A 24,792-nucleotide genomic window follows, 5' to 3' on the forward strand; every position below is an offset into this window, starting at 1 on the left:
CACTGCCATAACGCAGCGGCATCGCCGAATGATTTGTTGACATTACCAATTTGAAAGGCGCTTCATAAAACTGAGTATATTATTATCGTTAATTAACAGTGCACCTCGGGGAATTCCATTTTCTAAATGGCTCTGTATTTTTTTAAAGAACGCAAACCGTCTGTTAACAACTCCAAACACTTGTGAACAACGCTGCCTCAGTAGAAATATAAGTGTATAAAATTAGTGAGGTTTTGGGCTTTTATGTGCATAGCACATTAAACAAACCCTCCTCTGTTGGTCTTGAACGAACTCTGTTTTGTTCTCCTAGGGCAACTCGGGCCTTCCTGGGAGGATGGGACTCCCTGGACCACGTGCCGACAGGGTATGACCGTTTTGTGAAATCTCCTGAATTAAATGTCGAGTGTTTTTGTTGGCCTGGTGACTCGGGGGTTTCATAATGGCGTGTCGAAGCACTACTCAGAAATGCCGGAACCATTGAGATGCTGGGTTTGAATCCGGCGTTGAGCCGCGCATGATTAAACCGGCGTCTCGAGTGCGGCGAGATGATGGTCTCAACTCACAGCGATCAATGACTGCACAATTTTTTTTTTTATTTTGTCTCCATAACTTTTTGTTAATGAAATTTGTCCTTGAGATAGTAGATTTGTAAATATATTGGATGAGTGACTTCGGCAAAGCAACTATATTATGCAAAACATGAAGCAGCCCCCCTCCTCTCTTGGGTGATGTAAGCCCATCGGTACGAGGTAGGTGGACCGGCATTTCGGCCTTACCCTGGTCAGAAGGTAAACGTGTATTAGACTTATCGGATTATTGCAGTGGAGTGAATGAGTCTTAGTGGAGCGTGAAGGCACACGCCTTCTGGCGCTGCGGGAGAGGTGCCTAATTGTCGTTCGTATGAACGAGTTGATTACATTTATATTCCTTTATTCATTCATTTGTTTGTGTTGTGTTTTTCGGAAAGGGGGAATCGGGAATCCCTGGAGCTTCTGGACAGCCCGGGTTGGAAGGATTGCCGGGAGCGAAGGTAAAAATTCTGTTTTAAATTCTACAAGACGCGATTCTATTATCTAGCGAAATCAAATGCCGTATTTTACAGTATGTTTGGCCAAACAAGGTGACCGACCGAATATCAATTTTTTATGTTTATTTTAACAGGACTAAGAATAATACGAATATGATAATACGTAAGAAAGAAACATTATGGCTTACGGATCATCTCCGCCAAGACCCTTGGTTTGACTCCAGGTTTTAGCCACCGGTGATTGAACCAGGTTCTCAAAGTTGATGTTTTCAGTCTGGCCACTAATGACTCCACAAAAAAAATATCTAATTATTATTGTTGTTTTGTTCCAACTTAATTTTCTTTCATCCCAACTCAACAACAATTTCAGTTTGACGAACAACAGTTTGCAGATAATTAAAAGGCATGACCCTCATGTGAATAATCAGCATTTGGTTTTAAGCAAGCAAACTCTGGACTAATTTCAACATTGCATGCCCACTCCACAACACAGGGTGATGCACTGCTCGCTGCGGATTTCCAAATTAAATTTCCTTCACCTCATGACCTAACAGCACAATTGGAATATTATTTTCTAAAGCCAAAATAAAAATGTTGTAAAAAATTTAACACGAAGCATTTGGGTACTAGTTTTGGGTTACCTTCACCTATTCCCGAAGACGATATCTCAAATCCTCCTAAATGTACTTGCTTTTCCTTTCTGCCTTCCAGGGAGACCGCGGCCGCGACGGGGCACAAGGGTCGCAGGGCGATCGTGGAGAAAAGGGCGACCGTGTAAATATCCTTTGTCCTGTAAAATGACCAAATACAATATTCATGGTTAACAATAATAACGACAACATCAACAGAACTTTCTTCTGCCGAGGTTTTCGTGGAGTGAAATGTCGAACACCTACGTTTGGTGCAACCCGAAAACACGTGGGCGAGCTCGTCCTATCTTGCATAGATTTATAAAGCACCTCGCCTCAAGGTGTTTTAGAATAATTATAGCATTGTACATTAGCTGACAGTGGTTGACATTAACGAGTGGCGTTATTCACAGTGTTGGCGTGGCTATGGTGACGGTGAGGCGAACGGGGGGGGGGGGGGGGGGAGTGGTTAAGGAGAGGTTGGGGCAGTGATGGGGGTTGGGGTAGTCATGGGGGTGGGGGTAGTGATAGGGGTGGTGATGGGGGTTGGGGTAGTCATGGGGGTGGGGGTAGTGATAGGGGTGGTGATGGGGGTTGGGGTAGTGATAAGGGTTGTTATAGGCCTGGTCGTACATGGAGGACAGGGGCAGTGAGTAGCACTCAGAGAAAAGGAAGATCCGGACGTTTCGGAAAGCATCCTCCTTCAGGAAAGACTGAGATTTACAGAAATTGAGTGATTTGCCCAGTTTAGAGTCCACTGCAGGATCCATCTACTTGTGGGTGAGGGCCTCCTCGTGCCGCATGGATCACAGGAGTTATTTGACCATACTTCACCATGCTGGTCAGTGCCTGCTGATGAACGTTGGGAGCATAGAAGTGCAGTACAGCAACGGGCTTGGCTTATCACATTATCCCCGCTGCCCCACATGGTAACCAGTGGTTATACAGAGGCCACATGTCCAGGCGTGTAAGGTGCTGTGTTTATGCTCGCATATGCTATGTGGGGAGCAGTAGTGTAGTCGTTAGCGTGCTGCGCTACGAACCCGATGACCCGAGTTCGATTCCCGCTCACGGCTAACACCGGTGACGATTATCTGAACCGATCCTGGGCCTCCCCTAAGTCGACTCAGCCTCAAATGAGTACCTGGTGCGGTGTGTAAACGTCGTCACTCGGGAGACAAAGGCGGCCGGGCATGGTGCTGGCCACCCACCCCCTCGTGTGCCTTGCCGGCCTTCATAGTTGCTCACTAACAGCACTTAATCCCAACATTCTGAAGGCTATGCAGGGGGATCTTTGTCTTAGTTTTGTATGTTATATTGTTTCTGATCGCCAGGGTATCATCGGCATGTCCGGGGCACCTGGGCCAAAGGGTTCGGAGGGACAAACTGGCCCATCTGGCCCTCCTGGGCCTCCTGGGCTCCGTGGCCTTGAAGGCATTCAAGGCCAGAAGGTAATAAGCCCCAACGCACAGTGACATCATCATCAGCAGCAGCAAGCCATTTCTTTCCATAATCTTATCCCAATCGTACAGTCGGCGCCATGTCATGAGATAATAATGGCAGTAGTTAAAAATGTAGGTTTTTGTGGACAATGCAATAATTTTTGGTTCGGCTGCGTGGCGGTAGTTTTATGCCCACCACCCAACAAGATTGTCACATTTCCAAACATGTTCTTTTTTCACAGTGGGCCAGGGTGTTGAATTAATTTTTAAAAGGCATGCTCCTCGCTGGTGACGTAAGAACTTTCCTGATTAGATTTACCACCAAACCACCAGTTCAAGGCCCACTGAGCTATGGAGCTATTTTTCAGAAGCGACCTGGCCACACATGATAGCTCAACGAAGTGGCTTATCACGTGGAAATGTATCACGACCAAATACTCTAAACACTTGTTTTTAAATGTGGAGGGGAAAATCCCGAGGACCCTGAGAAAAATCCATGCGACCACGGGTAGAATATGCAAACTCAAAATATATGGGCGTCAGGGTCGGGATCGAATCCACGAACTCGCGCATACCTGGCGAGGTAGTTAACATCTCGCCGCCAGCGATGCGACTACGTGTCTCTCAAACAGCGTTGAGCTTCTTCAGGTGGTGGACACCGAGTGAGGTTGCATCAGATGACTCTGCAGTAGCCGACTGGTAAAAGCACTGCGGGTATTTAGGAGTCAGCTAATGCAGAGCCAGCTGATGCACCTCACTCAATCTCTGACACATTGGTCGCGTATAAATGACATCTTTGTAAACGTGACAATCTTGTCGGGTTTGTGGAGGGATACATGACAAGAATCTTGGTGTGAAAGACTACTTTGGTGGCCGAACCCAAAACTTTAAAAATATGGATATTAATAAGAATCATTTAGAATTTGCAGAGCACACAGTTTTCGTTCACTCCCAAAATCACAACTTTAACTCCAGTATTAATGAGGGCTTTTATGTTTCCTCAATTCCCACTCACAACTAACATCAGTTGGGAATATCTACATCGGTTCTGAACCTCCCCTAGCTCAACTCAGCCTTAAATGAGTGTCTGGTGCGGTGTGTAAACATCGACCGAGGTGGTGAGACGTGGTATTGGCCGCACCACCCCCTAGTGTGCCGTGCCGGCCTTCACAAGTGCTCGCTAAAAGCACTTGCCCCCAACCATATATCTGTCAATATGGGTGTTCTTTGTCTTTGTGTGTGTGTAGGGTGATCGGGGTCCGGCTGGACAGGGGATTAGTGGCCCTCGTGGTGTCCCTGGAGTTCCTGGTGAGAGGGGAGACCCTGTAAGTACAACATCTTACCACCACCGTCATCATCCTTGTCATCATGACTTCCATCATCATCATCATCATTGTCCTCATCAGCAGCAGTAGGAACAGTTCGAGCAATCGAGTCGAGATGTGGTGTAGCAATAAATAAGGGTCTCGACGGCAGATGAGATGAGCAAGGGACAATGTGAAAGGTGTTGCAGGGGCTCAAGAGGGAGCCTCTACGGAGTTGAGAGATGTGGAAGGCGAACGGGAACTCTTGGTCAATGGCAACGCCAAGGTGTCTGACGCGTTTTACCAACTTGATGTCAGAATTTAGATATAGCAGCCACGAACCTGCGGCTTTAGCGAGAAGACTTGAGTTTTCTTTAAATTCTCGAGGAAATAAAAACAATTATTTGCAGAGCTTTGTAAATTCGTATCTGAATGAAGACCTCTCCATGCCATGTTGGTCGTTGGCGTTTTTTAACCGTACAATACTGCCCTTGCCAATGCTTTGAAATATCCTTAAAAAATCTGGACACAGTCCCCATTATCAGTGAGCTCCTCCGGCAAGCAAGGCTGCATTGCCTGGGTCTTGTAGCCCGCATTCCCCACCAGGTAGAGGGGCTAAACGGGTGCGGAACAGGCCAGAATATAGATGGACTGATGTGTTATAGGAGGATTTGGAGCAGATTGGAATCGCCGATGACTGGTACCAGTGGTGTCCAGATCGGCTACTGTGTGGGAGGCTGGTAGTGGTGGGAAGAAAGGCGATACTGAAAATATTGGGTGGAATGCTAGGCGGCTAAAACACAGCAAGGTGGCACAGTGGGGAACACGCTTTTTGTACATTTGTAATAATCCTTCAGGAGACGGCTTCGGAATCGGTCCTTTTTATTTTCACTTCACGATACACCTTGCTCACTCACTCTCCGTTGCTGGCAGACAACGGAGAGAGGACAGACCACGCACTAAGTCCCCACCGCGCACGTGGCAACCCCCGGCCCCGTCCGCGCGTGACCTTGCTCTCCTCCTGCTCCAGTCTGCTCACGATCGTTCTCCTCCCCTCGCTCTTAACACCTTCGTCACGTGGTTCCCCCAGCCAATCATCCATGGACAGCTCCGACCATTCTCGATGGTTCCCTGTCAATCCCGGGACCACGCCCCTCATCCGGCTCCCCATTAGCTGGGGCCCCGAATGGCTAAGCCCATCCCCCTGATGGCCTGTCATGATGACGCATGGGCCATGGTCCCTATCTCAACCCTTATTGGCTACAAGCAGGACCGGCAAGCCAATCCCCACGTGAACCCTCTGTGGCTGTTATTACACATCTGCCAGGCATCTCGGTTAACGTACAGCACCTGGGTCTGTCTGTTGACCTCATGTCAGCGAGTCATTGACACTTCACGTGGCCTCAAAGTGCACTTAGCCTGGCACAAGCACAGCGGTGACGTCACCGTCGCTTAGTGGCGATCGCCAGCGTGGGTTAGCGACGAGGGTTCCAGGACCAGTTCAGATTTCCCCTCACCTCTTATATTTGGTTAGCCGTTGCAGAAAGTCAAACTCAGGTGCTCAGCTTTGTGTGCAAACTGCTGCACCACAGTATTAGAGTATTTGGCGTCTATGCGTTTCCACATGATAAGGCCACTTTGTTGAGCTTTCATTTGTGACTAAGGTCACTTGTGAAAAAGAGCTTAATAGCTCAAGGGGCCTAACCTGGTAAATAAAAAGTTGCGTGGTAATATTGCCTTATAAATCCAAGTCCATTTTGTGTTTTGTCACTCCGTCACTTCACTATTTTAACCCTGAGAATTGTGGCCGTTTGCAGGGAGATTTTGGAGTGGACGGCTCGAAGGGGGACAAGGGTGACGCTGGGCTCAACGTGAGTGCTCATGTCTGGGCTGCCAACTAGGATAGACCCAAGGCTTCAGGCCTAAAGCTTCATAATGTATCACGGTGACGAGATGTGTATCACGGTGGCGAGATGTAAACTACCTCGCCTGGTATACGGGAGATCGTCGGTTCGATCCCGACCCTGACGCCTGCTGCATATTGGGAGTTTGCATGTTCTCCCAGTGGTTGCATGGATGTTTCTCCGGGTCCTCCGGTTTTTACCTCCACATTTAGAAGTGTGCATTTAGATTATTCGGCTGCTGTACATTTCCATATGATAAGACACTTCGTTGGGCTATCATTTGTGTCCAGGTCGCTTCTGAAAAAGAGCTATATATTGCTCAGTGGGTCTTACCTGTTAAAATACAAATATAGTTCAATGAAGTTAGCTATGTTCATTTTTCTCCAAGTCCTCTGGGTTTTCCGTCCACATTTAGAAACGTGCTTTTGGCTGATATAAATTTTCCACACAATGATAGGTCAGGTCGCTTCTGAAAATGAGTTCAGTGGGACCTTACCTGGTAAAAATAAGTAAAAAGTCACTTGGTGTAAGACTTTAATGATAAAAATAAAAATTCACATTTGAATCAATGTTAATGTGGGAGGTTCCGAGCCAATTTTGAAAATTCCACATTCCTGTGTGGGGGGGGGGGGGGCAATTTGTCTCCCTCCGTATTCCAACCCTCTGCTGACTTCTTACCAAAAGTGTTACTCACTTTATGTGGACGCTGAAGGGAGGACGATGGGCTGAGTCAACCTGATAATAAATAAATGGTCAGTTTAACACGTAGGCTTTTGCAACCAATGTAATTCATAATAAAGGATTTTTATTTTAAATGTGTCGTTGACCCCCCACCACCCGACACCGCCAATAAGTAAGGTTTGTCACGTAAACACAATCGTGCCAATTAGTAAACCCACAGAACCCACAACACACCGGTGGGCTGATGAATGACTAAATGCTATTGACCTCGTCCACAGACTCGAGACTTGTCCAACATTCCACAGGTAGCCGTTGAGTAAACCGCGACTAAAAGTCTATCTTAAATTAGCACTGCCGGTGGTGACCTTTTCGTCTGCGCGGGAGATATTTAATCAGCTAGACAATGAACGAACATTGACATTAATTTGACCTGTGTGACTACTCCCAGTGGTATTTGTTTATGAAACAAGGTGTCAAGTTTTCCCCCGGGTCGTAATTGTGAGGCACGCAAAGACGCACCAACTGGTTGAATGCAGCTACATTGCCAAGCTCGTGATTACGCATACACTACGTGCATTGAGTCGTGCGTGTGCCTGTGAATCAGTGGTTTACAATTTGTGCAAAATATTTTCAAATTTATATTCCAATATTACAGCTGTTCCGAGCGAATTCAATTAAATTGTGCAAACAATAGAGAGAGAGAGAGAATAAAAATATATTAACGATAAAAATTAGATGGCTAAAACTCAGACACAACAAAATCATAATTCTTGAATAGCATTGTGACCCACGAGAAGGTTGGCAAGCTTATTGGACCGCCGTGCGGCTGACTCGTTGATGGCCTAGCAGCAGTGGTTCATCTGGCTTGGTGCCACGCTTGCCAACCTTCTCCGCAAACCAAACCCGGGACATGTCTCTCAGTCAGCACTCAGTCTTTTCCGAAAACTGTGCGGCAAAACAATACCGCCAGCAGATCTTGGTACAAATCAGTTCCTGATGCCACCCGAACGAAGATGCCGATTCCCTAGCAACTGTCCGGGTCCAACCCAGACAGGGGGAAACTCTACCCGGTGGCTCTGCGGTTAGGGCACTCAACTCGCCATGGAAAGGTCACAAGATCCAAATCCCGGCCTTGGGTCGACTCAGCTCAGCCAATCATCTTCATCCATCCGCACCTCCGGTTAGCACGGTTGGCTACGTACGGTGCGAAAGAAGTTCAACGTACATGCAGGCATCATTCTTGCCTCTTGACTTGATCAAATGGGATTTCCACCACTCTGGAGAAAGTCAACAGCGGTCATCCTTCATCGAGCCTGGCCATCGCTAAAAGAATGTGGAATTTCAACCGATGGCTTATGGCCACCAAAACTGACGCTCGTTCGACTCGTTTGTTGAACCAGGCCGATGTGTTTTCATGATTGCAAGGTAAAGTTAAAAGTGCAGCCCAGCTATATATTTTTTTTGCTCGCAGCACTGTTGGCAGAAGGGCCTCTGATTATTTGAGAGAGCTCCAGAGGCCAGCCTCGAAAGGATATTTGGCCTACTCTTTCACGCTGGCCAGGGATGTCTTGGAAGAGGTGGCCCCCACCACAAGCGACGTAACTTAAAAGCGAACACCACTGGGTGGACAGAGGCGGGAGGGGTGAGGTGGGCGGTTTTAAGAAACGTGTGCCATCGCTTAATCTGCCGCGCCGGGAGATTGAACCCGGCGACTTCTGGGTTACAAGTCCAGCATGCTGCTGACCGTCAATCCGGTGGAAGGTTGCTGTCTCGCAATAAAAAAAGAGATGTTTATTTTGTGTGACGGTCCGCGTTGCGGGATGTCTTCCGCTCTGTTGCAGACGCGTGACCTTAAAATGTTAACTTCGCATATTAAAGCGGAGCGCGCACACACAGCCATGCAGATGAGAACGTGTCAAATGATGGTGAAGTGTTGCCCGAGGGTTGCACGGATGGATATCTTGATGGGTGTCATTTGCGAGCGGCTAAGCCGCAGAACTTTGAATTGACACCAGTCAAAGAAGCCAACAAAAGCCAGACCGACACGAGTGAGGCGGATATAAATATCGACGATCCAGACATAGACAGGAAGATCGATTGGCGCACAGTCAGACGCCCAAAGAAGCCCCAACGTACAACAAACGAGACGGGCGGTGAAAACGAGACGGACGAGAGTGTACGAGGCAGGAAATCCGAACGCGGAATGCGTGCCGTAACGAGACGGCACTGACGGAATGGTAACACCGTCTCTGCGTGGGCTCGCTGGCTCGGGGTGGCGAACCTCACCGCACACCGATCCCGGAGGTTCCGAGTAACCCACGCCACCCGTGCCCCCCACCACTCCCCCACTCCCGTGGAGATGAGCACCATCCCAACGCCCGTTTCAGCAAGAGGAGGGGATTTACGCTTTGAGCTGTGTTTCGTTTATAGATATTAAACCCACAGGAAAACAACAACAAAAACCCATTGTAACAACGACAGAGCAAAGGGGATTCATTTCGCCGACACGAGATGGGAAACGTAGGAGGAGGGCATGCGAACAAAGCCAAAATTGTACAAAACATTAAACCGTGACACCAGCTCCACCCGTTTTTTTAAGAATCCGGACAGCATTTGATAATAAATCCCTTGTCTCCTCTCTCTCTCTCTCTCTCGTCTCTCTTCTCCCAGGAATTGGCAATTCGAGATTTTATTCGCCAGGAGATGGGCAAGCATTGCGGTGAGTGTCGACAGACGCACGGAATTCATTTGCCCGCTCGCAAGACAGCAGAGGCGGCGGTGACCGTGGGTCTCAAGATGGGCGGCGATCGCATCGCGGGCGACCGTTTTTCGCTTTTTTTTTAATGAAATCCCGTCGGCCCACCGCTGACGTTTATTTGTGAACCGTGCGCCGCTGCTGACGTCACTCTGTAATGAAACGGAGATGGGGGGGGAGGAGAAATTCTATCAGGAAATACTTCCCAAAGTCAATTCAGATTGGCCTCTTGTCCCCACCACGCGAAGGTGAAAACGCATTCTCTCAGAATCGCGATATTTATTTAGACGGAGGAATCCGATGAGCTCTGAAGCCATTTTTTCACAGATGTCCAGTAGGGGCACCGGGTCAGAACGTTACAACAACAAACTGTATTCAAACACGACGGGAGTGAAAGGTATAGGAAAGGTAAACAAACCACTTACACAAAATATACAAATAGAACTAAACTATTTTTTATGTTACCAGGTAAAGCCCAGCGGAGCTTATTAGCTTATTTTTCAGAAGCGACCTGGCCACAAATGATAGCTCAACGAAGTGGCTTATTACGTGGAGATAGATCACATCAACATTATCTAAATGATCTCTGTGCCCTTCATGCGGTGTTTGTCGAACGGCAAATCAAATCAAAACGATTTGAGCTGGAATACGCCATGTTGGCTATGACCAAGCACGTTTAAAACGCCAAGTTCACCCGTAATCCCACCAAGCACTTGGTAAATGTTTGTAACCGGTTTGGAACATCGTCAGCGGCGGTTTCCACCGAGCAAAGTGGAATTTCCCACCGCCGGTTTCACGCATCGGCAACGGAGATGAGCGTTGCCCGACTCCCGTCTGAGGCGAGAGAGACTCGGAGATTGCTTCAATTTAAATGTGATCAGCAAGAAACAATAAGCTCATTGCGTGAATACGGCCTTTTGATTCCCAGCATGCGAGCCTTCTCTCTCCGTGTCTCTGTCTGTGGCGTGTTCCGTCCGCGTGTGATTCCTCATCACTTTTATCGCACAAAGGCAGCAGAGCCTTTCCTGCTCAACCATAGATCTACGTTTTCATTGGAGTTGTTTTTTTATTTGTTCTCATATAGTATCCGTGCATCACACGACCTTCCCAAGGCTTGCTGCCTCGTCACTCGGTCGTGGAACCCAAGTTCACGTTTAATCCAATTGTGTACATATCGTCATGATCATGATCATAATCATCGTCAGTACTGGCCAATCCACTGCTGGATGAAGGCCTGCCCCAAGCCGTTGCTTACCATCCCACACAATCCTACGATGTCACAATCCCACATTGCATACCGTCTGATCTCATCGCTCCATCTTCTCCGTTGATGTCATCTCGGAGTTGACTCGGACCATCATGAACCCATCTGGCGTTGTCCTATGTTAGAGAATCTCCCCACTATGGAAATGTGGAATTTCCACCGCTGGCACGGGGCTATTGACAGGAGATGAGCGTGGCCCCAACGCTCATCTGAGTAACGAGTTCACTCTGACTCGTGGTCGCGACAAACGGTATCTGCCTGAATGTTGACGCCATTCTTCTTCTTCTGTTCTCTGTTGTGATTTCAGCTTGCGGAGGTGAGTGGCGCTCTTCCCGTTCCCCTGTCGCTCACACAGCGCACACAGCACACACAGCTCACACACAGCACGCACGCACAGCACACACACAGCACACACAGCGTACACAGCACACACACAGCGTACACAGCACACACACAGCACACACACGCACACACAGCACACACACACACAGCTCACACAGCACACACACAGCACGCACGCACAGCACACACACAGCACACACACAGCACACATAGCACACACAGCACACAGCACACACAGCGTACACAGCACACACACAGCGTACACAGCACACACACAGCACACACACGCACACACAGCACACACACACACAGCACACACAGCACACACACAGCACGCACGCACAGCACACACACAGCACACACACAGCACACACAGCACACACAGCACACAGCACACACAGCGTACACAGCACACACACAGCACACACACACACAGCTCACACAGCACACACACAGCGCACACAGCACACACACAGCATACACACGCACACACAGCACACACACACACAGCTCACACACAGCACACACACAGCACACACAGCACACACACACACAGCTCACACAGCACACACACAGCGTACACAGCACACACACAGCACACACACGCACACACAGCACACACACACACACACAGCGTACACAGCACACACACAGCACACACACGCACACACAGCACACACACACACAGCTCACACAGCTCACACAGCACACACACAGCGCACACAACACACACACAGCATACACAACACATGGCATGCAAACACGGAACACACACACAGCACACACAACACATGGCACACATACACGAAACACACACACAGCACACACAACACATCTCATTAATTGATTTAATTTAAACTAAATCGGCCGATCATCCACTGTGGTCAGACCACTTAATTCGCAACGAATCGACACCAGCACATTTCGTCACCCCCTGCGATTCACGATGAGCGTCATCGCCACGATCGCAATGACTTCCACTACGGTGGTTGCTGTTGTTGATGTCGTTGATGTCGATGCCGTTGTTGTTGACGTCATTGATCGATTTCACTCTCCCGTCAATTCCGTGCGGGCACGAGAGTGAGCGGAACACAACCCTCAGTGCAGGTTTTTCTTTTATGAGAATAAGTTCTGAGCAAATTCCGAGCAAGTTTGGGGACCATTGCAGTAAACATAAAAAAAACAATATTGAACAAAACATTTGACGGCAAAAAAATATTAAATTCCGAGTAAACGTTTGCACAGGTAAAGGTGCAACTCTGACATTTATCACTGGAGCCGATTTACCTTGCAATCCGCTGCCACGAGAAGAGCCTCCACTCGCTGGAGGCAGTGCGTGAGAGTCCCTGCAGAGGGGATGTTGGCCTACTCTTCCACGCTGGCGTCAGATGTCCGTTCTCATGGCACGTGAATCTAAATCAGTGGTGGGAAATCTGGACTTCGCCGCCCTGGTCATCTGGACGTCCATGGTAAACTGGATGTCCATGGTAAACAGGACTTCCATGGTGAACTGGACTTCCATGGTGAACTGGACTTCCATGGTAAACTGGACTTCCATGGTAAACTGGACTTCCATGGTGAACTGGACTTCCATGGTAAACTGGATGTCCATGGCAAATTGGATGTGGCAAATATTAGATGTCCATGGTAAATTGGACTTCCATGGTAAACTGGATGTCCATGGTAAACTGGATGCCCATGGTAAACAGGACTTCCCTGGTAAACTGGATGTCCATGGTAAACTGGATGTCCATGGTAAACAGGCTTCCATGGCAAACTGGATGTCCATGGTAAACTGGATGTCCATGGTAAACTGGACTCCCATGGTAAACTGGATGTCCATGGTAAACTGGATGTCCATGGTAAACAGGCTTCCCTGGTAAACTGGATGTCCATGGTAAACTGGATGTCCATGGTAAACTGGACTCCCATGGTAAACTGGACTCATTGTTATGGAGCTGTGTACTGCCAATGCTTGTTTGAGCGCAGAGACATTTCGACTTTTCACTGCCCTTTGCGTTTTGTGCCGCAAATGAGAATGCTGCCCGTGTGTGGTTTTATTATTCTCATTATTCCAGTGGCTGTTGCACGAGGAGACAACATTGACGCCATTGGTAAGTGGTGGTTCCTGTATGGTGGCACATGTGTGGTGGTGCATGTAACATCGGTCATGTGTGGTGGTGCATGTATCATCGGTCATGTATGGTGGTGCGTGTATGATAGTCCATGTATGGTGTTGGATATATAATCGTGTCTGTATGGCGATGCATATATAATAGTTAACGTATGGTGTTGCAGGTATAATGCTTCATATACGGTGGTTCTTGCATAATCATGGATGCAGTGTTGTACACGTGGAATTGCAAGTACAGGGTGGTACGTGTGTAATCATGCATGGCGGTTCTTGTAAAATTGTGCACGCAAGTCGGTGCATGTACAATTATAATTGCAGAGTGATACATGTGTAGTGGGTTCCACAGAGGTGCACGTTTATTCTGAATACAACTGGGTAACTATATATAACGTTCACGTGATCACGACATAGGGTGGTGACCACCGCGGGTAACTACATAACGACTCGACGGGATTCTATATGGTAGTAACCACCACGGGTCACTACACACTCGGACCAGGTCAGTTAACACCGTGGCTGGCCCACGATGCCGTGCACGAAGATCGAAGACGTCACCCGGCGGGTTCTATTCCCAGAGACAGCCCGGATCGTCGCTCGGGACTTCCCTTTTATGCCCCTGAGCGTGGCCGGGCTCCGCCCTTGGCCATGCCCTCTTCAAGATCTTACTAGAAGGTTCTGGGCCTCATGTCACGTGTCCCTCTCGCCACCCCTTGGCCCCCCCTCGCTACCCTCTCCTGGTCACGTGCCCTCTCGGGGTCACCCAGACTGCCATGTCCTGAAGTGCCCTCTCTCTCTCTCTGGCCGTCACCCGAAGCGCGCCCCCTAGGGCCCGCTTCTATGCACAGTACCACCCTTCTTCCAATAGGTAGCGCCAGACGCCATAGTGAATCAATAGACGTCACTACACATGTATTATAGTGATGCATGAATAATTTAATATGTACGGCCGTGCCTTCATGGCACACTGTGTGCGCGTGTGTGCGTGTGTGTGGCTTTGCTCTCAACACAGCGAACAACATAAGCCCTTTGTCGAACAACGACAACAAGCATTTGGACTACGAGGACACGCTCGTCGAAGAGGACAGCTGGGACGACTCGGACATGGATTACGGTGGGTTGTCACGTGACTCGCGCCGCCGCCTCCTACCCTCTGCCAGGTCCCTTCAGCTGTTGCACAGTCGACACCCGGCCTCTTCAAAGTCTTATCATCGCTTCACGTCTCGCACAGTTCCTCCCGGAACCGCGTTCCGGATTCCCGCCATCGCTCCCACCGCTGCTATCGTCGCCACGAAAGACAAAGATTCCCCCGTGTAGCCATGTTCCGCACTTCCAAATTGTTTACCCGACCCTGCCATGCAATCTCTTTACTTACCATGAATCAATACTCGAAGGCCAAAAACTTATTTTCCAGTTGCCTTAGCACCGTTCAAAAGGACGTGGTGAGGAAGCATTGCAGATGACGGAGGGAGAGAAGTCAACTTTTTTTTTAAATAAAACTTTATGATTGGACAATTATCTCGCCAGGAAAGGGTGGTGGCGGTGCCCTGGGTTAAATCACGCATTCAAGTTACCACGTAGCAGCAGGCTTTCGCGACCAATATCATCCATAATAGAGGTGTTTTTCTGGTTCGATCGCGTCAATATGAATGTGTCGTTAAGCTCCTCACCACCCGACACAGCCAATTAGTTAGATTTGTCACGTAAACAGAACATGCCAATTCGTGACTAGTACAGCACACCGGTGTGTTGGAGAGCCAAGCAACAGATTGTACTCAGTGGGACGTGTGTGCAGGATGGAGGGGAGCAGCTCCACGAGTTGGGCACTGGACTGGCGGGTCAAAGGTCGGCACCCAAGGGGAAGGCCTGACATCAGACGGTGGTGGTGGTGATGGTGGTAGTACTGTGAGAGCGGCAGGCCATTGAAGGCATGCGTGAGTGATCGTTGCGTAACAAGGGGAAGAAGGGATGAAGCCAGACGACCGTGGAGATGACGAGACTGTGAGAACATATCTATGATGATGTGAGATGTCAGCCGTGCAACAACATCCGCGTGACGTCGAGCTGAATTATTGAAGCGATGTTGAGCTCAGGCGACGCCATCTGCATTGCTCATTGGGTTGGTAGATCACAAAGCCGCTGGGCATTTGAGGTCGCCATCTCGTGGCTCGCCAGGGTACAACTACAGGCCAGCAACAAGGGTTAATTTTCATCTGGATTTCATCTGTAAGGGGATTCGGCTGTTCTCCCCCCCCCCCACCCTGTGGGTTTTCTCTGGGTACCCCCGGCTTCCTCCCACGTGTGTTTACATTCGCCCGTGGAGTTGGCCAACCGCTTCGGTATAGGACATCGGAGCTTGGCCAATCGTTGGCAGCGAGTTCTGGCTACGGTTTCCCCGCGCCCTTCCGTGCAAAAGCTTGCGCTCGCTTCCACAAACGTGTCTGCGGCGTTCTGCAATGGGCATGAATGACGGATTTAGCAAAAATGCATCTTTACTTATTGTTATCGTTATTGCACCTCAGGATTTTGGCCTATGTTACAGCACAGCTGTCTGTAACCGTCGAGCAACGCGCGCGTGTCTCACTCAAACGCCCGTCCTGTCAGCACCTGAAGCTGACCCCCGTCCTTCCAGAGCGGTTCACGTAAGCCTCGTAACTCTTGCGATTCCCCTGCGCCGGTTGGCTTGCGAGTACCGCACCGGCGAAGGGATCCGCGAGCATCATCGCCCTGTCAATACGACGACGCCCATTGTTGTTGTTGTTGTTGCTCCGCAGACTACGAAGCGGAAAAGAAGACCCAGACAACCCCGACTCCTCGGAGACGCAAGAGGGAGTCGATCGACGTGGGAGGAGGTAATGTTCGGGCTGGCTGGCTGGCTGGGTTTCTGAGAGGTTATCTGGTCCAGACAAAAGTTGACGCTCACGATAAAAGTTTTCTGGTTCCATCGTGTAAACGTAAATGTGCCGTAAACCCAACCTCCACCCGCACCTCTGATTGGCACGATTGGCTACGTACGGTGCAAAAGAAGTTCAGCATACTCACATACACCCGACACAGCCGCCGCACATCGTTTACACCACCACACAGTGTTTACAATTTTGACGGTGACATTTCGCTGGTGATTTCAACCAGCATTCATCATCGGGCTTCTGCCTGAAATTACATTTCCAACGACGATGATGCGCACTCGTTTGATCTGGGAGACTCGACTTTGACTTGGCTGTGGCATGCGCAATTTGGTGTTGGAACTGACGTCCACAGCTCATCGGATGCTTCGTTGATGAATGAAGATTCTTGATTTGTGATCAGCAGGCTTGGGCCGGACGCGTCGCTACTAGAGGGGATGACGACCTCTGGTCAAGAATAATAACGGAGCCAAAGGAGATGGAGCGATGAAATCAGTTTGCGTGCTTGCTGATAGTGAGAGATGGTGGTAGCTGTGGGGGGGGGCGACAACATCCAGCAGTGGATTGAACATGACTCACGATGACGACGACGATGAACGTTGGCCGTGAATGAATGCACGCCGGGGAATTTTTCTGGGCACGTGGCTCCGATTAGAAAAAACACATTACGCCAACGGAACCACTTCCACGTGCGCCACGCTGCAGCGGCGGCGTGCCCCCCGCACAGAGACACAGCCCAGTATTGACCGACACTGCTCCCCCCTCGCCCGAAGCTTCCGGCTCGTTGACTTGTCGGGAGCGCGCGTGCGTCCGTGCTGTGGCTGTGTCCGCGCGGGGCGCGTCGCGGCCGATGTGGGGAGCGCCGGTCGTGGTCGCGGTCGGCGCACTGCGGCGCCGCTAACATCGGTCGCAAACGACGTCGAAAATTGGTCCTGGGCATGCCCCAGGTCGACTCAGCCTCAAATGAGTATATGGTGTGGGTGTGTAAACATCATCACTGGGTAGACAAAGGAGACCTGGGGTGGTGCTAACCACCCCATCATCCCCCATGTGCCATGCTGGCCTTAACAGGCGCTCACTCACAGGATATGATGTGCCTGTGTGTACGCGACTGTGCGTAAATCATTGCGATTATATGCGCGTGCGTGAGGCCACGTGTTCACACCGTGCGGTTGTCGCTGCGTGTGTGTATCCTAATCGTGGTGCGCGCACGGACGAGCATGCGTGTGTGGGGAGCGGCAGTGCGGCGGTTAGCTCGCTGCGCTACGAACCCGGACGAGACCCGAGTTCGATTCCCGCCCAGGGCCACCAGCACCGGTCACCGTACCTGGGCCATTCCCAACCGGTCCTGGGCCTTTCCGAGATCGACTCAGCCTCAAATGGGTTCTTGGCGCTGCGTGTAAACATCGTCACGCGGGAGATAAAAGTGGTCGGGCGTGATGCTGACCCCCCCCCCACCCCCCACGTGTGCCGTGCTCGCTGACGGCACTCGTCCCAAACGTCGTTCTCAGGCTGTTCCGGGTGATCTTCGTCTCGTTTCGTCAGACCCCTGCTCGCTGCCCCTAGAGGAGGGCAGCTGCTCGCGCTACACAATGCGCTGGTACCACCACGGAGAGTCGGGCCAGTGCCGACCCTTCATCTACAGCGGCTGCGGCGGCAACAGCAACAGCTTCGTCAGTCGCCAGCAGTGCCGAGATCGGTGCTCGCCCCCCGGCACCGAGCAGCACGAGGTCAGCCCCCGGACCCCTACACTCCTGACCCCCCCCCCCCCCGCCCCACCGCAGCCCATTATCATCGTCGTCATCATCATTATTGTCGTCATCATCATCATTGTCATCATAATTATTGTCATCATATCGTCGTCATCATCATTTTCATCATCGTCATCATCATCATTGTCATCATCATCATCATCGTCATCATTGTCATCATCATCATCGTCATCATAATCATTATTGTCATCGACATCGTTGTCATCGTGATCATCATCGTCATCATCGTCGTCATCATCATTGTCATCATCATTGTCATCATCATTGTCATCATCATCGTCATCATTATTGTCATCATCATCATTGTCATCATCATCGTCATCATCATCATCGTTGTCACCATCGCCGCCACCGTCACCATCAGTGTTGTCTTTGTCGTTGTGACTCACATGACTCAACATGGTAGCTCGCGCCCACGTTGACACCACCCTCGTCAGCATTGTTAGTGAAGCCTCTGCATCCCCTATGGAACAGAAGGCCGCACCGTCGGAATTGTGATTATCACTTTCCTACACTTTCTTGACCAAAAGTCGCCCAGACAGTAAATGAGAATCATTGATAATATTTTTAAAAAATTGCATTCGATAGTATATTTGTTATTATAATTTTTTGTGCATTTTTAAGTGTACGTAATCGTTCGTTGTTATGTCTATGCGAATAAGGTTGGCGAATAATAATAGTTTGAACTTGTAGCGCACTGCCAACGCAAGTCGATTAGCTCGCTATCCGAGGGAGCGAGGGAGGAGGGGACGACTCAGAACCGCGGGGAGAAACCACCGACCAGCGGGACGGAGGCCACATGACGAGCCGGCATCCCTCCGAGCTCTGCGATTGCCCCCTAACACGTGACGCCGTTGTCGGCCACCTTCGTGGGAAAACCGCTGCTACGATTTGAACTTGTCACACGCTGCACAGTATTCGATGGCTCTCAAAGAGAGAGAGAGAGGGAACGGACGGGTGTCACCCACTTCCACTCCGAAGCCCCTTTTCGAAATGGGTATTTCGTTTGCGCGGCGGTCAACGTCGCGCGTAAAGTATTTATTGACGGATCTCTCCCCTCGTGTCTTTAAGGTGGTGCAACTTGAAGAAGATGAACGTCTGTCACCATGACGACCTGGAAGATGATGTCGGAGAAATTGTTACTTGTAGAACATCAATAACCACTTACTGCATGGGTGTAAGATTGTTGTCAATGTTTTACATTTATATATATATTTGCATATATGGGCTGTGTATATCAATATATTTTTTGTCAGTATACAACATTCCAATGGTGCTATAGGACACGTACATTGAAGTGTAATTTTACCACGGGAATAAAGATTTATTTTGTTTAATGTAAACGGAAAGACTTGTTCATAATAGAGTTTTTTTGGGTTAGGTCGCGTAAATATAAATGTGTCGTGAAAGCTGCCACCACCCGACACAGCCAATGATTAAGGTTTGTCACGTAAACAGAACATTACAATTTGTTACTAGTACAGCACACCCGTGTGTTGGTGAGCAAACCCACAACAAAACATTGTTGTGAATTGGCATGTTTCTCTTTACGTGACAAACCTTAATCATTGGCTGTGTCGAGTGGTGGCTGTTTTCACGACACATTCATATTCACGCGACCTACCCCAAAAAACCCTCTTATGGATGATATTGGTCGCGAAAGCCTACGTGTGAAACTGGAAAGACATGTCACGGTCATTGCCGGCCAGTGCTGTTCATGCCACAACATCTATCTTTCTGTCTTATCTTTTGCTTCCTTCCTTCTGCCAGATCGCCGGATATTGCACAGTTGACAGGCAGCCGTAGTGGATCGCTCTGGCCGAATCTCATCTCCGACCCGAGCTCTTCCCCGCGTTACACGACGATTGGAAACTCCTTCAAAGATTGAAAACTCATTTCTTTGCAAGTGATTTGTGTGTGTTGGGTTTGTTGTCCACCCCCCCCGCACCTCCGATGAGCACGGTTGGCTCCGTACGGCGCAGAAGAAGTTCAACAACACGTCCGAACAACGCTCCCCTCTGGTATCCGATCTCTGCCTGAAACTCCGTTGTCCGTCTCGGCAGCCTGCCTTCCGTGACCCTGCGCTCGTGCCCAACCCGTCGCAACATTCTCTCAAGGCGCTACGCAAGCACGGCTGTGTCGATTTGGTCTTTGCCCCAAACCCACACTGACCAGCGTGGTGAAGTATGGTCAAACAAACCCCGTGGGTGGGGGGAGCCTTCGCCCAGCAGCAGATTGACAAAGATCTGGAAATCGACGATTAACGTGGCATTGTACTTAACTCAGTCCGAGCCTAGCCGTGATGTTTACAAATTGTGAATAATTCATGGGGCTGGCATCGTGATCCAATCTGAACACCCCGCTGCCTCTTGTAGGGCAACAACAGTTCTGTGAAGTGACCCCGATCGAAGTAGCCCTCTGTATTCTCAGCCACAAGGGCCATCGGGTTAAGGTGACGACCAGGGCCCCGCGTTGATCCCTGTAGGGAGAGTGAACTTGGGTTGGGCCAACCGAACATCTGGTAGTGCAGGGCCCAGTTGGCCTCACTCGCGTCTCTCTCACCGTCGCCCGTTTGCCTCCCTTGGCCTCTGCTTCTGGTTGCCTCTACGCTCGGTGTCTCTCACGTCCTTCTGCCCCCTTTCAGAACTCCTCTCTGCCACCGCCAGCTTGCTGACCTCTTCGTGAGCTCGTCGCCATTTTCTTGCACGCCTTGTGGCGCCGCTGAACCCAGGAGCAAAGTCCACGGCCTGCTATGGAACGAAGTCACACCGCTCACTTCTTGTCGCGTTCCGCTGAGGTTCCGCTGGTGTTCTGCTAATGTTCCCAGGAATTAAAATCGAGAAGCCCTCTTCGTCTCGCCCCCTCAAGCCACTCGTTGACGGCGCACTTCCCTTCCGCTGTCACGAGAACATTCCTCCATTGGAACCTCATTTGCCAGTAAAAAATATGATAATTGTTTATTTACCCTTCTCTCTGGCAACAAAACTGACACCTCTTTTTTACAAAGAGTCATGTTTGTATGGACCACAATACCTGCAGCCATAATGCAAACAAAAAAACACATAACTCTGATAATATATGCACTGTCCTTGAGAGAACATTCCTCTTTTTGTGCGTGGTAAATCTGTTTTCCAGATGGGGCCCCAGGTGGCACTCAGTCACATTTTGCAATGATGGCTCTTCAGATTCCTCTGGATGTTTTGTTTCCCGTTCGTTAACCTTTGTTGTTGTCCGATCTTTCAAATATATATTTCGGTCAGAGTTAATGTATCCCTCTGCGATTTTCTCTTTGGGATTCGTCCTAAAAGGTAGAGAGTAAATTTGTACTGAATGTTGCTTCTGCTTTCATAGCAGGCCATGGACTGGCTCTTCCATCACTCCTCACACGTCGTGGTACATTCCCAATCCAGTGGCAGTGCCTTGCACTCTCCCGGGTGCCTCCACTTTGAGTCGGACCATTTCTATTCGGAGGGAGAATTATTATTATTCGATACGTGATCCAGAGTTGTTCTATGTTTCGTAAACATTCGCAGTGTGTTGTTCCGTCTTGGGTAAAGATGTTTTTGTTCTTAAAAAAAAAATGTTCATGAAGTTTTAAGATATTGATATACACATTTAACCTTGAAAAGTATTCAATAAGTATGGAATCTTTCCCGCTGACTGCAAACCCACAGCTCCCGCTACCCCCCGAGATATTCCCGTCTCCCTAAGGAGAGGAGGGGGGGAGAGTGGATAAATATTTTTTGGAGCTCAGCCCGGGACAGCTCCGGCTGAAATTAAACCCCACTCATATAAAATCTATTCATTAGTTTAACATGCCAAAAACATATATAAATATTTACTTTTGTGAATATATTTTTAATAAAACGAGTAAAATTGTGTTCATGTTAGAACCTTAAGGTTAATTGTAGTGTACGTGTCATTAAGGTTTATATTAAACACATTAAAGTAACTGCAGATAATACTTTTTGGATGGTAAATGACTTCGTCTTATTAAGCAAAAAAATAATATTCCAGTCATGCAGAAATTAACTTGAATTCTATATACATTTCAAAATATTGTAGGCATTTGTTAAATGTAAATTTTTAGAATGTATACTTCAAAGAAATGATTCATGAATATCGCTTTAATTTCCTCTCGGCGTTCTTTTTTTTCCTTAAGCGGCTTCGTCACCGCGTGCGATTATTTTAAATAGCGCGAGTAAACGGTGCTACGAACAGGCGCTCATCTGTGGGTGTGTGTGTGACCGTCGCCATGCGCTCAACGTCGCGTGTCTCGGTAAAAAGTTTCACTTAAAAGGGCATCGTCGTGGTCGTAGTCTTCTTAAAGAAGGAATTTTTAAAACGATGTTGACACGACCTATACCCCCTCCCGCCCACACACACAAAAGTCCGGCCCTAAAACCGGGCCTGTGATGCTCCTGCATTTCTACGGTAAAGCTCCAAAAAGTGTGGCTGGCATTGGAGACAGTGGGTGAACATTGTGAGTTTGTTGAGTCAAATTCCATCAACAATGAAAGCCGTCATTTCGCCCCGTAGCGAGAAACATTCGTTTGACACTCAAAGCTACCAGTGACTTTGAGACGGGGTGGAAATTCCAGTCCCATGGTGGCGGCCGGTCTATTCGTAGAAACAGATACTATCGATGCACCGCAGTGTGGTACTAATTTTATCGACCTTGTGAAGGTAACGTGGGCTGAGCCAGTTGAGCCAGCCCATTGCAATTACGGGCCTTTGTGTAAACAAAAGCTAAAATCTGAACTTAAAAAAATATATTTCTGTAGATTGAACAATAAAATAAATCAACTGAATGATGGCATCGCTCGTAACAAGTAAAATAGTTTGGTAACAAAAGTATAGCGGCATTTGAGCAAACAAACACAACTCGTGACCTGCATCGTGAGTTGTGCTCTCCGCTGCAGAGCAAAACAAGTCATAAATAATCACATTGCGAATTATAATAAAATTGGGTAGACGTGGAAATCTGGACTGGACTTCGCGTAAAAAAAATGGACTGGACTTTTGATTCAAACACCATCCTTGGATGCTCTTATGATTTGTATGAGTTGATGTATCTTGTTATTTAAAAGGGTGTTACGTGGTGTTTAGTAAGACATGAAGGACAACATACGTTGGTGTACTGTGCATGTTAACAGTGTGACTTCAAACGATTAGGAATTGATTGTTCATTTTCGGTGTTATGTTTTAATGAAGGATGATGATGATGATGTTAAACATATAAGCGCAAATGTTGAAGATTTATATTGGTAAAACCCTTGTCATGTTTTAAGAAGTCAAAAGCTGTCGTGCAATATGTTTGCAAGTTAGACCCATAAAGCACATCTGACAATGTTTGCATTTCATTTGGGTGGTGATTACAACGCAAAGGTCAAAGTGTCTACCTGCCCATCTCTACTGGTGGCCCTGAGTCACTGGTAGAAATTCCACATTCCTATGGCAGGAGGTTCATGATTTACATCGGACACCCCAGATCAATGTTTCGCAAAGTGGTATCTATTTTAATCCACCTTATGCGATGTTAATGATGGGCTGAGTGAGTGAACCCAATGGTTGCGTGTGCTCTCACCACACCACTCAAGAGTGTTCATTAAGGTTTCGTACATTATTAATGTATTACAATCAGATGGCAGTTTCTTTTACGTCAATTAAACTAGAAAAGGCAAAGATTCCCACTTTAGCCTTAACAGACTTGGGGTGGCCAGCACCGCACCCGGCCACCTTTGTCCCCCCAGTTGCGATGTTTAGACAAAGCACCAGTACTCAGTTTGAGGCTGAGTCGACCTCGTGCAGCCCCAGGGGACCGGTTCAAATAATCGTCCCCGGTGTTGGTCTCAAGTGGGACTCAAACGAAGGTCGCCGGGTATGTTGAGCAGCGCACACTAACCGCTGCACTACCGCTCCCCTCGATTAAACCCAAAAACTGTTCACACACTCGAGCACGCTGGGTACGGTGCCGGACTATGCTAGTGCGGTGCCTGTAGCGTGATGTCATAAAGGGGCCCTAAATTTAAAAAATAACATAAATATTAAAACACAAATTTTTTCCTTGCATAGTAAAGTAATTGTATTTTTTCATTTGCCATAAAGCCAGATAATACGACAAATCGATAACCTTAAACACCAAGTCGTTCATAAAAGTTGAAGGCAGTATAGTACTATAGTAATAGAGAAAGTGCAGAATCACCGAACCGGAATTGATAGCTTGAAAGCATTTAGCGCGCGGTCCTTGAAAGTGCGGGGCCCGTAGCAACATGTGTAGTAGCTACTACATATGCAGCTACTACATATGTAGTAGCTACTTGTGCTACGAGGATAATCCGGCACTGGCTGGGTAGGTTTTCAGTGTACGGTCTCAAGCCCTCTGGATCTGCACCTCTCTGCCACGGCGATGGTGAAGCGGATCACCTTGGGATTTGAACACCGAGGTGTTTGCCCACATCTCGGCTGAACGCTTCCATTGTCTAAGATCGCTGGAGTTTTTTTTTCATTTGCAAAACTTCACGATATAAATGTATGAGTTTCATTACAACCATCGCCATCAGTGACCAGCAAGCAGCCATCTTGTCTACCTGTGAACGAAGGCCCAACCCCCCATGCTGTTGCCGTGTAGCTAA

At 48.6% G+C, this 24,792-nt stretch overlaps 2 protein-coding genes across 2 annotated transcripts in view; both read left to right on the plus strand.

The window, feature by feature from the left end:
- LOC144731741 (uncharacterized) overlaps positions 1 to 9,909 on the plus strand; it is a 63,926-nt gene extending 54,017 nt beyond the window's left edge. Inside the window, exons 28-34 of the mRNA XM_078612949.1 lie at positions 311 to 364; positions 968 to 1,030; positions 1,739 to 1,801; positions 2,991 to 3,107; positions 4,346 to 4,423; positions 6,220 to 6,273; positions 9,658 to 9,909. Of these exons, the coding sequence (XP_078469075.1) occupies positions 311 to 364; positions 968 to 1,030; positions 1,739 to 1,801; positions 2,991 to 3,107; positions 4,346 to 4,423; positions 6,220 to 6,273; positions 9,658 to 9,831 (603 nt within the window). The 3' untranslated portion in view covers positions 9,832 to 9,909. The remainder of the gene's footprint in view (positions 1 to 310; positions 365 to 967; positions 1,031 to 1,738; positions 1,802 to 2,990; positions 3,108 to 4,345; positions 4,424 to 6,219; positions 6,274 to 9,657) is intronic.
- Positions 9,910 to 13,245: 3,336 nt separating this feature from the next.
- Positions 13,246 to 19,500, plus strand: LOC144731743 (uncharacterized). The gene is made up of 5 exons (XM_078612950.1): positions 13,246 to 13,462; positions 14,492 to 14,593; positions 16,254 to 16,331; positions 17,931 to 18,115; positions 19,229 to 19,500. The coding sequence occupies exons 1-5, from the start codon at positions 13,255 to 13,257 to the stop codon at positions 19,265 to 19,267; spliced, it is 612 nt and encodes a 203-aa protein (XP_078469076.1). The 5' UTR covers positions 13,246 to 13,254; the 3' UTR covers positions 19,268 to 19,500.
- The last annotated feature ends 5,292 nt before the right edge of the window (positions 19,501 to 24,792 follow it).

Source organism: Lampetra planeri, chromosome 40, assembly GCF_965212315.1.
Source record: "Lampetra planeri chromosome 40, kcLamPlan1.2.h2, whole genome shotgun sequence".
Taxonomy (NCBI): Eukaryota; Metazoa; Chordata; class Hyperoartia; order Petromyzontiformes; family Petromyzontidae; genus Lampetra; species Lampetra planeri.